The 15995-nt window shown below is 41.2% G+C and overlaps 1 protein-coding gene across 9 annotated transcripts in view; it reads right to left on the reverse strand.

The window, feature by feature from the left end:
- Positions 1-15995, reverse strand: part of CARS2 (cysteinyl-tRNA synthetase 2, mitochondrial) — a 38532-nt gene that overhangs the window by 19552 nt on the left and 2985 nt on the right. For 4 of the 9 annotated variants that reach the window (XM_029998774.2, XM_041119479.1, XM_029998775.2 and 1 more), the window contains 6 exons: positions 13706-13823; positions 10893-10964; positions 10150-10255; positions 9320-9403; positions 6363-6492; positions 3932-4065 (listed from right to left, as the gene is read on the reverse strand). In XM_029998774.2, coding sequence (XP_029854634.1) covers positions 3932-4065; positions 6363-6492; positions 9320-9403; positions 10150-10255; positions 10893-10964; positions 13706-13823 — 644 coding nt within the window. Of the gene's footprint in view, positions 1-3931; positions 4066-6362; positions 6497-9319; positions 9474-10149; positions 10256-10892; positions 10965-13705; positions 13824-15995 lie in introns of those variants that run through there. The other 5 variants (XM_029998779.2, XM_029998776.2, XM_029998777.2 and 2 more) reach the window with 3 other exon arrangements.

Here is a 15995-nt window from a genome sequence, read left to right on the forward strand (position 1 = left end):
AGAAAAGCACACTACCTGTTACTCTTGACTTTTCAGAAATATTTTAACACCTTTAAAGATCTTCCAGTGATCTCACATTACAATATTCTTGAAACTCAAAACAATTTTCTGTACTTATTACTTGCTGGTGGCTGTTACACTATTTTTTTTAATCCAAAAGTTTATTGTGCTGGTTCAAAATACCTTATGTATAAAATGAATTTTCTGCACATTCCCTATTTCTCCAGACTTTGGGAGATTGAGAAAAAGGGGAGGGAGGGACGTAGCTATGATGCCTAATTTGAATTAGCTTATTTTAAAATGCAATCACTGAGCATTGATAGAGCTTTCAATAGCCACATGGGCCATTGGTTTGCAGGGCTGTAGTACAGGAAAAAGGCAGTAACTATCTCCATTGCATTTAGGAGGATATGTAGAGCTCGGCTTCAGGACTGAAAGTTCTGTCGAAGCAAGACAGGAGATGGGCAACCTCAGGCCGTACGCTCCCAGGCCTCGTCCGTGCTACCCACAGCACCACCACTGATGGAAAACATCAATTATTCACAGCAGCAGAGAGATGCCAAACACGCAGCCAATGAGACTACCCAGCATCATTTCAAAAGCCTTAATTGGCTTCTCCTAACAAAAGAGTAATCCTGTAAGTTACCCAGCACCCACAACTAACGCAAAATTTTCAGGCACTTTGTGACCTGCAGAATCTAACACTTAATTGTACTTAGAGGGAGATTTTTAAGCATGAATTTTTCCTTACTCTGTAATACCACATCAGCACTCTGCATTCTTTCAGATTTGGCAGTCCAGTGTTACCAATGCCTCAGAGTGCTCCCCAAGGGCAACCAATGGTGATGCTTCTGCTTTTACAGGTGGTGGCAGAGGTGGCATTTCTTTCTCAGCAGCCCAAGCAGCTGTCTGAATTTTGTGCTACTCTCCGCACAGCGCTGCTTTGCCAGCCTTGCCTGGAACCCCTTCTCTTCCACCAGCAGATAAAATTCCCATTATGCTTGTCTGGATACAAAAGCAACATGCTCAGGCCTGGTAAACGGACGTGAAAAGCATCTGGTTTCACTTCTTAGCTATTTCTGACAATGATTCAAAGCAGCGGGGATTCACCGTAAGGCGGCTACCTCTGGTCCTACCCCCACCACCTGGAAATTTAAGTTTGCACAACACACTCTATGGAAATAGGAAAGAATCAAGAGATCTATGGATACAGAATCAGCTACACTGGAAATCTATGATCAAACCAAGATTTCGTTTTCATTGTATTTGTCCTTGACTGCTACCAGGTGAGGCCATTTTCACCGCTACATCATTAAACTCAGGGCCCTCAGTAAGAACATTCAGACTGTCAGAGACACTGGACTCCTGCAGCTCTTTGCGACTCTATTAAAACCCACAGACAAACTTCTCCTGGGAGAAGGGGAAGAGCCTGGGTGTGATTATTATTTTTTTTCTTTTGCAAAGGTGCCTAAATATTGACTTAACTTTAGGCAGCCAAGCTTAAAATAGTTTGATTGTGTTTGCCTAATAAGGTACAGGTAACATCTGAATTTGAAATAATACTCCTCTACAAGAGTTTCAGCACTTAGAATGATTTCATTAAAGAATCACAAAATACAAGGATTTTCATAACTTTGGCTTGGCGCTCTTCCCAGAGTACAAGTAGTCTAAAAATAAAGTCCTTGTAAGAAGATTTATCCCCAGTGCAGGGATTTTCTTCCTCTAATGGGGATTGCTCCTCCAATTCTGAGCCTGCTAAAATTCTGAAGTCTGTTACCAGAATAAATTGTTTCTGAAGCCAATTCATTTGCCCTAAATAATTCACACTATCATCCTCCAGCAAAATTTTTTTGACTTAATGAATGTAATCTGTCAGCTCCTAGAGAACCTCAGTGTACAAATTGCCCTTGGAATTAAGAGGGTTTTTTCCTTTTTTTTTTTTTTTTTTAAGAAAAATTGACTCCTCTTTATTTAGTTAGTTTCAAAGAATATTTCCCCTACAGTTTCAATTCCAAGCTTGAAAAGTCAGATTCATTGGTTTTCAAGAGAAGGCTCCACCTGGCAGTAACCAGTGTATCTCAGTGGAAGCACAGAGAATTCCCCAGCACTTCAGGAGCAAAGCACACCCTGGAGGATGCACCAGCCTCTGAACAATTGCTATTGATTTACAACAGGCTCTACACCAGGAACTGAAACTAGAATTCAATATTCATCCCATACAGTACAAATACAGAAAAAAAAGAAAGCTGAAGTAATTCCCAAAGCATACCACAGGCTTAACTCTGCAGCTCTTAGAGAAGCAGCTCAAATTGTTCACTGAGACATTTTGCACAAAATACTGTTCAGCAAAAAGAGAGACTGTAGACCTGAACCTGACTTTCTATTGACTTCAATTGACCCTCCAGAACAACCATGACTACAATAGGAAGAACAAATTTCAAGGTTTCAATCAATGGGAACAGTGCTAGTACCATCAGACAACAATGTAGTTAAAAAAGCACTGTACAGCACAAACTTCACTGAAGCACTGTCGTGCAAAGGCAGCAAGGAGCGGTTCTACATAACGCTGGGCAGTATCGCATGCAGAAGACCAAGTGAGTAAAAGATACTTTAGTACAGTTGGGTCAGGCATTGCCAGTGAGGCCACTTCTGGGGGAAGAGATAAGGTCTGTGACATCTACAGGCTACACCAATATCAAGTCACTACCACTCCAAAGGAAAGCAGAGAGACAATGAAGTTGGTCAGAGCACTAGAGAGGGTTAAGGAAACATAGTGACAGGACTCAATGTCTCCACTTCTCTACAGAGCCGAGGGGCCAGAGACCTGGTCTTTATGTAGTCCATAGATGTCACAGACCTCCTTGTCCCGACCCACCAGCAACCTCCTTGACCATGCCTGACCAGAGTAGACCAAAGCATCTGACTCAGTGTTCAGCGTGAATCTTGTTTCCCATACCCATCACTAGGCGTAATGCTACTGGTGGATAAAAAAAAGCTTCCCAGGAGAAGTTAAATAGTTACAGGTATGCAAATTGTACACATGGGACGTCCAGCAACGGTTCCTGCAGCAGAGCGTCTGCCTGCCAGGCTTCCCCACATTTCAAACCATACAAAACATCCCAGCTCAGACATTTCTCTGCAGGATCACAACTTTGTGAGCTTTGTTGGTTCATCAGTTCATGTATATTAGCATTCTCTCCAATCTTATTTTCCAGTAGTACAGATGTCTTGCCTTATCATGATTAAAAGCCTTTTACTGTATTTATGAACGCAGGCTATTTGATTCTGCATGCTACTGAAAACTTTTTTTTAAGCCCACAAGCAACTGGTGCTGAGACATCAGAGAACAAGCCTGGTTTATTCTATCTCAATGCTTTTAAAACATTAGAATCAGCTACCTGGCCACCTGTCACCTCCACTCCCTGCCTTCAGATACTGCAGGTTCTGGTTCTAAGAGAGCAGGAATTTCTGGGTTTAGGAGGACTACATAAACACATATAGAAAAGCACCTATTTTCACCTTCTTCCTGCAGGACTGTTACAGCCAAAATACAACTACAAAAGAAAGCTTATCATAAAAAGTACCCTCAAATTTTGAGGAAACTCAAATGAAAGGGAATAAGATTCTACAGGAAAAACTCTACATATTTTCAGTTAGGAGTAAACACTGTACACGAGCAATGCATATACTGTTGTTACTTGGAGATTTCCCCAGACAAAATTCAGGAACATTTCACTGCAATTGCTTTATTAATAAATGCATTCATTCTACAGTTTCAAAATTCACTCTCATTTATGTTTCTTCACTCAGTGAGGACAGGAACCTGGTCACTGTAGTAGAGCATCTATTTTCATACCATACAAACGCCAAACCTAAAAAACCAAACCCTTATATTTGTACAGGCCTCTCACGTGATTAATATTTTACTTACCAGAATGCAAAAAGTAATTCCCCCATTGCTCGCACTGATGATACACCTCGCACTGTGCAATTTCATTTTCATGATGAGGAAATGCAAGATCTATTCCACCAGTATGGATGTCCAGCTGCTTTCCAAACACTGCACTGTAACAATATTTTCCTGATCAGTAAGTAGAACACTATAAAAGCTTTTTGTAAAAGAAATGCAGAAAAGAATAAGATGAAACATCAGAAATTTAAGTGTACAATTTAATGATTGCAGTTTTAAAACAAGACTTTACACAGATCTTGTATACCAAAACTGCAGGAAAACTTGTATGGTCAGGACCCATATTTGCCCACAATTAATTATCCTTAGTAGGAGGAATTATTTTTCTAACTTAGATTAAAGAATTATAAGCAGGACATCTCCTTTCCTTGCTCTGCTACAGTTTCAGTATCAGACAGCTGCCTTCATCTGCAAGCCTAACAACTTCAAAGTGATGAACATTTCTGTAAATTTGGTATTACTATTCTTTATCTTATACCTTTTCTGTAAGAATTCAGGCGATACTGTACACAGTCATGATAGAAAATGCTTAGTCCTAGATTGTTATAATGGCAAAAGAAAGCATCAGTGCCTCTGATCTCCTGAGGCCATTCCTCTCATCCCAACAGCACGGCTGTATCTGTGCGGGTCACCCGCAGGCTTGCCTGGCACAGGTCCCTCTGCAAATGCTGGTGGCTGGAAGTGAGGTATTCATGTGGCAACAGGACAGACCCAGACGCTTTCTGGTTAAACACCAAGAGTCAAGGCTGCTACGCTCTGCCTGCTGCTCCAGCAAGTCCCTGCTAGGTCACACCGGGCAAGTTAATAACGTCATTTTGCCCATCTGTTAAACAAAGGCAACACTTACCTACTCACAGGGAGGTAAATCAACACTAACTGCCCAGAAAACAGGGACACTCAACCTGGGGAAGACGCGAGGTCTACACAAGTTGAAAATAAAAGGCAAGCCCCACACTCGCATGCATGTCTGTGTACACACAGACACGCACAGTCTTTCCATATGTCGTGTTAACGAGTTGCTCCTGGTAGCTGGCTAGATATTAATACTTTGAGACCTTTGACAAAACAGACAGGTAAGTAGATATTACTTAAAATGGGCCTTGGACAGCTGACTGGGACAGCAAAACATTTTAGGTAACTTACGAAAATAAGCTCTCTGTTTTTCACAGTCCAAGATTACTACACTTCTGCTCTGCATGGGTGAACTCTTTTATTTGCATGGCAGGAGCTTCATCCAGCCACTGTAAAATAAGTTTTTACAGAAAGAAATGCAGACTACAAAAAGCACTGCATTAGCAGATAGGCCATTTTGTAATTGGCATTGCTTACCTGTGCACTTCTGTCACAGGTTGCACTTCAAATACAGCACATTTTTGTGCACTTCAGTTGCTTTAAGAATGTTTCACAGTGCTGAAACTATTTACAGACAGAAAATCACCCTTATAAATGCTTTCCACAATCAGGTAGTAATGACTAACAACACCAGGTGCACCAGCAAAGCCTATGAAAGAGAAACCTAAAGCACCTGTTCCATCTACTTTCAGCTTGGGTTGAAGACTTAAGTTAAACAGGGCCAGATCTAAATAATTTGTTATTAGCTTCCAAAAAAAGATCTGAGACTAATGCAAAACTAAGTACCACTATCAATCTTCCAGAAGATATGATTTAAAGTCTCTTTTTTAAAAATACAAATTAATAGGTCATAAGTTAATACAGTGCAGGACGAAGTACTACCATCCTGTGGAGAAAATAAAACTCCAAATTAAGAGCACATTAATTTAAGCCAACTACATGCAAAACACTACTATGCACAATTCACATCATGCCCACAGAATATACTGCCACAGAGAAATCAATATTTAATACTGTGGCTGACTTAAGAAAGCTGAGTAACACTTAGATGATTATCATGAACATCCACAACTGCTGTTAAGGTAAGGCCAGCAAGATCACATACACCTGCTGGAGTCAGGATGGAATCCCACACCCTGCCGTCCTGACACAGCACTATGTGCTGGACCAGGTCCGATGGAGACTGCAAGAAGTGGAAGGAAGGGGAGAAAATGAAAGCAGTACCATAACTTTCACTAAAACTTTGGTTACTCAGTTTAAGTTAAAAGACTTGCTAATCAACTGTGTCATCCTGCATGGCCTATGTTAAATACCCAAGTCTGTCTCAAGAGAAGGTGCCAAAACACAGCAAGACGGCTACACCATTAAGGTGGAGCAGAGTTTGTTCAGGCCACATCTGACATCCCAAATTACACAAAGTATTCACATTAAAACTGGTACTTTCTGCTGATCAGTACGAACACTTTCAATACCGCTGCTACCCTTGTACTGTGACTGAAAGCAAAAACCAGCACTACACTTAAAATCCAAGAAATCTGACCTTGATATTGTGGAACACTCAATGTGCCATCCAGGTCTTCCTTTTCCCCAGGGAGAAGTCCAAGATAGCTCTTGAGGTTTGGCAGCCTTCCACAGGGCAAAATCTTTACCATGTCGTTTATCAGTATCAACTGCCAAGAATAAGTGATTTATTAATGGGATATGTCTCAAAGAAAAAAAAAAGTAAATTTAAGTGGAAATGTGTGTTTAGTGAACTACTCAGATTTTAATCTCTTTCGCTCAACTTCTTTTCCTGAAACTTTCCTCCCTTCCCCCTTATACAGGGCTTCCAGTTTCTCAATCAAGGGTTTGAAAAAAATAATAAGTTCAGTTAGATTTCTGCAGGCTAAAAAGATGGATTCAAGATTCTTTAATACATCCTATCCTCTTAGTCCTTTTGGCCTTCTCTGGTTTTACATCATTCATTTAGTTACTTATCAGCCAGTTTCCCAGGCCAAACAGATTGTACTGCAGCAGAAAAAGTAACAAAAACAACCCAAACCAAAACCCACAAAAAAACCAAACCAAACCAAAAAAAACCAACACAAAAAACGCACAATTTTTCTCCCTAGGACACGAATACTTTCTGGTTCATATTCTATAAAACCAAGAAGAGCACAGAGATGAGAATCAAAACAAAACCGTTCTTGGACAGTAGCAACCCTCCAGTACAATTTTCACCTATGGCTTCCCTACGAAGGTCTCCTCCCCAGCTATACTGGTTGCTTCGTTCGCTACACAGCCAAGGATGCAGTCCTTTTCGCCACAGTTCCGCAGAGGGCGGTTCGTCTCTGCTGGCTCCTAAGCCCCTGTCGGATGCACACCACTCCGTGGCAGAAGCTACAGAACAGGTTCTGGATTCTGGGTTTGGTTTTTTGGGGTTTTGTTTGGTTTTTTGCTAACAAATACATGACCTTGCATTTGACTGATGCAGAACAATGTATCTATTTGGCTTAAAGGGATCCAGCTTGGCAAGCAACTCGCACTATTTTAAATTCCCTTATTTAACACCGCTCATCTGTTTTATCAGCAGCTGATGCTAGATTTACTTCTTTCCTCTACTTATTTCAGATTGCTAACAAAACCATGGTGTATCACTGGATCTGAACTAAGCCCTGGAGCATTCCAGCATCAACACATTTTAATGATGATTCACAGCTATTTTTGGAGATCTTTCAGATGGTCATTTTTCTTGAGCCATTCCGCTTGTCCTTTATTGATATCATACACAGTCAGGTTTTATTCAGAACATAATGCAATATTAAGGGAAGCATATTACAAAAATCCATTACACCTACTTCATCATTCAAAATTGATAAGAAATAAAGGGATAGAAATATAACCCTAGTTTTAGCCACTGAATCTTCATCTTGGCTCTTTCACTAGTTTGCCAAGCTCTGGCTGGCCAGCATCTGTTGTCTCCATCCCTCTTTTGCCTTTTTTTGAGTATACAGCTATAAAAAAAAGCACTCTTTACCTTCTCAGTTATAAGCAAAACAACAGACAAAATCTGTAGAAATAACAGTAAATTTAGTTGTAAGTGACTTGAGGGAAAACAGGGTAAAACACAGTCAGTCACAGTTGAGGCTGGAAGGCACCATCCAGTTGGGTTTTGAATATCTCCAAGGATGGAGACTCCACAGCCTCTCTGGGCAACATGTTCTTGTGTTAACCATCTTCAGAGTAGAAAAAAAAAAAAAAGAAAAAAAAAAAAAAAAGAAAAAATTTTTTATTAGGTTTAAATGGAATTTCCTGTGGTTCAGGTTGTGCCCATTGTCTCTTGTCCTGTCACCAAGCACCACTGAGAAGAGCCTGGCTCCACCTTTGTCACTCCCCCCATCGGGTATTTGTACACAGGGGTAAGATGCCCCTGAGCCTTCTCTTCTCCAGGCTGAGCAGTTCCAGCTCTCTCAGCCTTTCCTCATATGAAAGATGCTCCAGTACCTGCACTGTATTCGTGGCCCTTTGCTGGGCTGTCTCCAGTATGTCCACGTCCCTCTTGCACCGGGGAGCCCAGTACTGGACCCAGCACTCCAGGCATGTCTCACCAGTGCTGAGCAGCAAAGAAGGATCACCTCCCTTGACCTGCTGGCAATGCTCTTCTCAGTGCAGCCCAGGAGGCTGTTGGCTGCCTTTGCAGTCAGTAACTGCCTCTAAATAACCGTTGACAAAACGCATTCCCTCTGTGAGTTGTAATGCTGAAACAACTCCAGAGTGGAGCTGTGAGAAGCTTCCAGCTGCAATTCACCTGAGCATCAGCCTGCCAGGCATTTTCAGTAATTGCAAACAGATTTTTTCAATGAAGAAATATTGAACTTCAGCATGCAAAAGGATGCAGGAGACCTGCATCAAATTCTCCAATGCAGAGACCTGATCAGACTCAGCTTACAGAAACTACAAAGAGGCTCAGCAAACCTGCTCAGCAGCCAGACAACTGCAGCAAGAAACATGCAGCCCAGGGTATAGGCATGCTCTAACACAGCCTATCAAGAGATTGCTCACCCTCACACAAGTAGGCTGCTTAGCAGTAGTCCGGTGGTAAGTAACAAAAGAAGCAAATTCATCCAGTTAGCATGCATCAGAGGAGCGCAACTGCCCCAACAATAACATGGTAGATGAAGTTTCCCTACATTTACTCTTGACTATCTATCTCACTGCTGGCTAGCACAACAGCTGAGACCACCACCTCACTATGAAGTTTGTATGTATCACTCCCAAGCATTTAAATAAAACTGATTAAGTAGTATGAAAAGCAACCACCAAGTTTCCTCTTGCACTAGCAACAGTGAGTGCCTCAATAAATAATTATGAAAACAGTGTAGTCTTAAGGAACCAAAAAGTTGGCTATACACAACAGGTTAGAAAACAGTTTCAGACTGTTGAATGAAAGTTTACACATAGATACATCGTGAGTTCAAACAGTGCATTAATACAAACAAGCTGGTGCCACGAACTTACCCGGTTCATCTTGGGTATCAGGATAAATAGTAGTTAATACTCCGTATCTTTTTCCCCAAGACTTAACATCAAAATAAACATTGCCTAATAGAAAAGAAATGTTTAGTTTTACAGCAAAGATGGGGCACATTCATGATGAGGAGATAACGTTTCCCTGAAAGCAAAACAAAACAAAATGCCCTTCAACTCCCATTTTAAATTCTGATTTAGAAATTCAGAAATACTGCAAAAGTAGTAGCAGATGCTTCCATGTTACCAGCTTTTCAGTAACCTCACTGCATGTGCTCATTCTGCACATAGGATAACTTTGTATTCTGGAGATCTCCCCAGGTTTTTCCCTGCCCATGCACAATCAGCAATCCCCTCCCTGACTGCAGCACAGCCTACTGCTGCTCCAGTTACAATGCACTCAAATCCTTCTACAACCACCAGCTCTGCTAAAAAAAAAAAATAAATTAAAATCCACACATTGTGCTTTGCAGGCACGTCTTTTACAGCACATAGGAGATACCCACCTCCTGTTTAGAGCTAAGAAGTTCCCCCAGCTCTCTGTAGAAGCCAGGCCACAGCACTTCTCCACAGGACCTTAGATAGCAGGTCATTACAGTAAGTGATTATATTAAGTAATGAGCTACATTTAACTTCGAAATTGTGCAATAGTTGTTCTGCCCGCTCATGTCATCACAAACAAGTTGCTCACACCCTGTCTGTTAATCAACAGAAGGAAAGTCTGGCACAGGGTATCTTATCTGATCCCAAAACAGGATTACCAAGAGCGCTGATTTCCTGTACATGTGCTGAAAAAGGAGTTGCCTTGCTGTAAGTCTTACCTTGCGAGGTTGCGTAAGCTTGTCCACTAGCAATTATTGTTTTTATAAAGGAAATTATCTGAGGAATATTGTCAGTCACTCTCATATATACTGTAGGAGGAAGAACCTTAAACAAAGAGTAACATCTCATTAGCTTGTATGAAACACACTGCTGACAAGTCCCTTCACTCTAAGAAACAAACTTTGAAGAACATTCTCCTCAATTTTATCTTTCAAAAAAAAAAAGTTTCAAGTATCATAAAAAGGTCATAAGCAGCATTTAAGATAATACACACAAAAAAAAAATAAATTGAAGGGTGGCAAAAAAAAAAAGCACTAATTTTTCCCAGTGGCTTACTCCCTGCTTCTCACAAGCATTTTGGACAAGAAGCAAAGTCACCTGAAGTCAATGAAAGAATACTTGGTATTTCCTATGCTTTAGATCAGGCTATTTCAGCATTATAGTAAATAGGTATTATCTGTGAACCAAGGCTCTACTGCATGGTGAAAAAGTTTGTATTCCTAAAGAAATTTAACTTGTTCATTCCAAAACTAGGGTTTGCTTCTCCCCCCATTTCCTTACTCAAAAAGTGTGCAATATCTTTCCAGAAGAATGAAAAAGTAAATCAGTACTCAGTTTCCAAGCAACACTTCATCACACAAGCAATCAATTTATTTTTTCAGATCAAACTGTCAGAAGCAGATTCCTTACCAAAATAATTGCTTTAAAATACTCTTAAATTTAGAAGCTTGAGTATCTGTACCTTTAAGGCAGCCATATCTTGTTTAAAGTCTTCTTCATAAATACGAGCAAGAGCTACTGGGGATATATTCATCTGAAAAAAGAGAGAAGCAGATTAGTAAATCATAAATCAAAGTAATAATATAAAATATTGCAATCTTTTATCAGACAGTTAATAGCTAATTGGAAGACTTACAGAGCCCCCAAGGTAAAGAGTCAGAAAGGCTTATTAATCTAACATTCATGGGGAGGAGATGTAAGTTATAAATAACTTAAAAGTAGTATTTCATTTACGCTTCTGAATTGCCAAAATATTAATATGTGTCTTTTAAGAGAAAGCAACCAAAGATTGAAATAATAAACTCCTTTCCCCTCTCATTATTTTCCTCTTGAGAGGGTCTTCCATTTCCAGTGACAAGATATACTACAGTACATGGGACGTGAAATTCATTCAACTTATTGGCAGGGGACACCGATACCACCTACATGTCAGAAAGACAGATCAGAGACTTGCAGGATGAGACAGGATATTAATTTTCAGTGATTAAGAAAAATAAGCTATTTCAGCTGATCATGGTTACTCATAGATCTCAGTACAATCAGGGGAAATGAATGGAAAGTCAGTTCCACGCTTTGCCAAGTGCGGAAGTTCTCAAGCACCTTCTCCGCATTTCTCACTCACGGGGCGATGGACAGGAACAGGGATCCTTGCAGAGGAACAAGAAAGTGCAACCCGAAAGGAAAGAGACAACTTGCACATGACAAGATATTTGTTCTCAAATATTCAGCAGAGGCCAGGGCTTGAAAGATGCATGACAGCAAAACCTGCTTTAGCAAGCAAAAGCTTGATATCAAAGTGTTTCAAATCTGAGCTTTTACATCTTCTCTGGGGAGAAGCTACTGGGGAGAGACAACACACTGTCAAGTCTCTCCAGCTTGCAGATAACCAAATCATTAAGAAAATAAATCCAGTTTCATCACTTCCAATTCATTACTGGAGCATCTTTAAGGGGTCTGATTTTCAGAGCGCAGGTGGGTACCACTATTTGGACAAGCTCCTGGACAAGGCAGGAGTTCTGGTGAGGACAGACAAGATGCTCACCCAGCAACGAACCGAGGAAAATGCTCAGCACTGAGAAACAAAGGCATGCTTCTGCCTACAGACCAGGGAGAGCAATCATCTAGACCCCAGCGACCGGACTCATCTCCCTAGACAGCTCAGCTGCTTCTTCCATCAACAGAGAGACAAAGGTGCCTGCAGGAGGAAGATGGGGAAATTCCTCCCATCCAGACAGATGTTCAAACACAGAAAGACTCATCTCTCTCTCAAAGGACCACTGAGGGCATGCAGCATGCTCATCATAGACTGGATGCCCAACTTTCAGGTTTTCTCTAAATAAAGGATGGAGAACAACCTTAGGCATGTTGATCCTACCACTGTAAGGCTTCAGGTACAGAGGTCCCAACAACAAAATCAGGCTACTGAGGTAGAGGCCTTGGCCATCCAAATAAGATATGCAGAGCAGAGCAGGCATTTCAAAAAGTCACAAAGCAAGCCATGAAAAGATTACTTCACAGAACCAAAGAATGAAGTAAATGAACACAAATTCTTTTAAAACATCATGTCATTTCCCCTTCCTCAAATATAAAATCTCCACAATGTTCTGACAATAAGGAAAAATTTTTAAATGCACACATATAGATTTAAAATGCCTGGGGGTTTTGTTTTTTTGTTTGTTGGTTTGTTTTTGGTTTTTTTGTTTTGTTGTTGGTTTGTTTGTTTTTTTAAGATGGCCTACTGCCTTAGAAAACTGCAAGTAAATGGACTGAGGGAGCACACACGTATTTCTACAGGAGCGGCATGCTAGTATTCATTTGAATGCAGTGCCCTATATTTAACTGCAATAGTAACTGTTTACTTAAAGATTAAATAAAAGTGACAGCTGTCAAATTCTCTGGCTCCAAGAAACTAGCTTAAAGCTCCCAACTGCAATTTGATCCAACATTTTCATTTATGATCCAGAAGACACAAGTTACAGATTCTAAAAACAAAACAAAAAATTCAAAACACAGAATAAAACACAGAATACATTCTTAGCGTTTCAGGGTCCAAAAAGCCTTTTTAAAAAAAAAAAAAACCACAACACAAAAACAAACTGGAATAATCATTCACCAAACTCAGCTGATAAAAAAGGTCTGATTAAAATCCAACTGAGAACCACTTATAGCCCCAGTCTTATCAAGAATTACCCCTACACTCAATGTCAACTTTCATGTAGGTGACGAACTCGGAAAAGACCGATAAAGCTTTCCAAGGCGCTGACGTTGCAGCTAGATGGTGCTCGGCACCTTTCAGGAACCGCCCTCAGCCTCGCGCGTGGCAATGCCACATATACTGTCTTTAACGATCGACGGCACACGACGCTTCTCCACAGCTCAGCCAGAAGACTCCTGGCTCTGCTAAGTTTTGGGTTGCTTTTGGGATAAGATACCCTTCACTCTGCTGCAGATTCACCCCGGCTTCTTGTTCCCTGCTGGCGTCCCAGGCAGGGGGCGAGGGCAGGAGGAGACCGGCCATGGGTGCTGTAACCCCCCCGCCTCTCCCCCTCACACAACTTTGCACCCATTTACCTCCGCGCAGCTCTCGACGGCCAGCCCTCCGGACTCCCAGCCCCATTACAGCCACGCTAGGGGACCAGAAATCTCAACATTTATTACCTACTAATTAAAACAAACAAAACTCAACAAAAAAACCCAAACCCAGGTTAATTTTCCTATGTAAGTAGCTGTAGAAAATACCAAAAGTTTGGGTCAAAGCCTGCAGCAAACACCTACCTCATTGGCTCTTTTTATTATCTTGTCATCTATGTCTGTGATCCCCATCACCATGATAACTTCAATTCCAAAAAACCTAGTCATTATCCTTCGAATTATATCAAACCTAACATAGGAGCTGGAAAAGAAAAAACATGAGCTTTTAAACATGCAGTAGTAAGAATAAGCTTAAAGAAAAAAAACCAACAGCACTAACAGCCACAAGGACAATCTAAATACCCCAACACTTCCAATGAGAAGGTCTTAAGTGCATAAAGTGCTTTTCCAAAACCAGTTACCACCTGCACAAAAGTCAAGCAAATTTCCCTTGAACTGGTCTACCCTCTTCTGGCATTAGTGACACATTACATCAAATTTTCTGAGTGTTTTCTTTTGTTGCATCTCTTTATTCAAGCACCAAAGCACATTGGAAGCTACGTGTGAGCCAGGAGACTCTCAAAGTGAAGCAAGGAATACCAGCTCACTGGGAGTAAGGTTCATCTAACGTGGTGACACGATTCCATAAGAATATTAAATTGGTCTTTGGACCGTGTTCAGATGAACAAAGCCAGCCTCAAAAGCTCGATATTAGATTTAACAGCCCTGCAGTCATAGTTTGTAGCAGGCACAAATTTCGCACTGCTCCCTCTCCTCTGCTCTTCCAACTGAATGGATGGAAGAAACACTGCAAGAGCCAGAGCAGATCTCCTGACACCTCAGAAAGCAGGGTCCTTACCACTTCAGGACTGAAAAGACAAAAAAAAAAAAAAAAAAAGTCAAAATCAGGGAGTGACAGAGCAGGCACAAGGGACTGAATGAAATCTCCTCTCATGCTTGATTTTACTCTTATTTCCAAGCATTCAGCCAGGAACCTGGATACCATCCAGGCTCCAGCTCACATGAGCACAATCAAGGCCAGTCCTGGAACTGAGGGAAAAGATGGCATTATCTGCCCACCTGATTTTTTTTCTTTATATAGAAAGAGGTTTGGATGTTGTATTGAGGCCTGAGGCTCAAAACAGAGCACCTGTTTTGAAGACTGCAAGCACAACATACTAGAGAAAGTTGGATTATTTAGAGAAGTAAGAAATCCTTGTGGAGGGGAAGGAGGAGGGGAGAAAAATAATAACGCCATTATTTGCAAATTCTTCTCAAGGATCTCAAGCTCATCTCCATTATTCACTTCTGCATTATTACCTGCCACATTTGTTGTGCTCACCACAAGTCAAACATAAGGAGGGAAAAAAGGAATGCTAGTGATAAGATGTGACATTGCAAGAGTAGAACAAAACGATGGTATTTTACAAGAAAGGGCACAGTGGCGACAGCCATTGCTCCATTTGACTTCATGCTCTTGCTCAGTGCACATCCTAGCCTGTAGACCCCCATCAGCAGCATGCATTTCAGCTGCGCCTACCAACCTACAGTTGGACGTAGCTGCTGGGAAAAAATATACAATTTTTTTTTTTTAAATATAAAAACAAGAGAGCTCCACCATCCTGAAGAAATCAGCTGAGCAACAGGATGTCAACACCAATGCGTGCAAGACCACAGACACTGGGAAGGAACAGCCAACTCCTCACACGCTGGAGGGTTTTAACTGATCAGAAGAGAGGAAGGTCTTCGGCACAGGAATCTTGCCGCACAACAACACTACAGAAAACAACGCGTGAACGTGCTGAAGAGGCAGCAGAAAGAGTGTAACACAGCTACTTATCTGCATGATACACCACTCCAAAGGCAATATTCAGCCCTAACTATTCTTTCTTAAATCAGCAAGCGGTCAAACCCAGGTGGCACAGACGTATGGCAAACCTCCACATCAAGCAAGCTTGGAACTGTTAGTCATTTCAGACATAGGATACGAAGACACGGGTAAGAGAACAGACGGAGCGAGCAAGGCCTTCCTACTCCCTCCTGTAATCAAAAGAGCCCGAAGGCAGGAGAACAAGGAGAACCACTGACAAAAACAGGCATTCAAAAGCCACAGAGAGCTCCAAGACCAAAAGGTGACATTCTCCACCTCTGTAAACATTGTGCTTTAGATCCACTATACCCCTTAGGACAGGGGCACATCTGCAATTTCCTCCCCTGTTACACCATGTCAGGGAAGACAGGCCCTACCGTACTAGCGAACCTCAGCTGAGTGATGAATAACATAAATTTATTAGCATCTTTTTATACAGTTGCTCTCAAGTGATGATTTTAAAATTGAATTATTTCAAGGTAAACTGGAACTTAGCCTGTATTACAGTAACTGTAGATTTAAATACACAAATTGCTATGACTTTTTTTTCTTTTTAAGTTCCCC

Source organism: Aquila chrysaetos, chromosome 23 (assembly GCF_900496995.4).
Source record: "Aquila chrysaetos chrysaetos chromosome 23, bAquChr1.4, whole genome shotgun sequence".
Lineage (NCBI taxonomy): Eukaryota > Metazoa > Chordata > Aves > Accipitriformes > Accipitridae > Aquila > Aquila chrysaetos.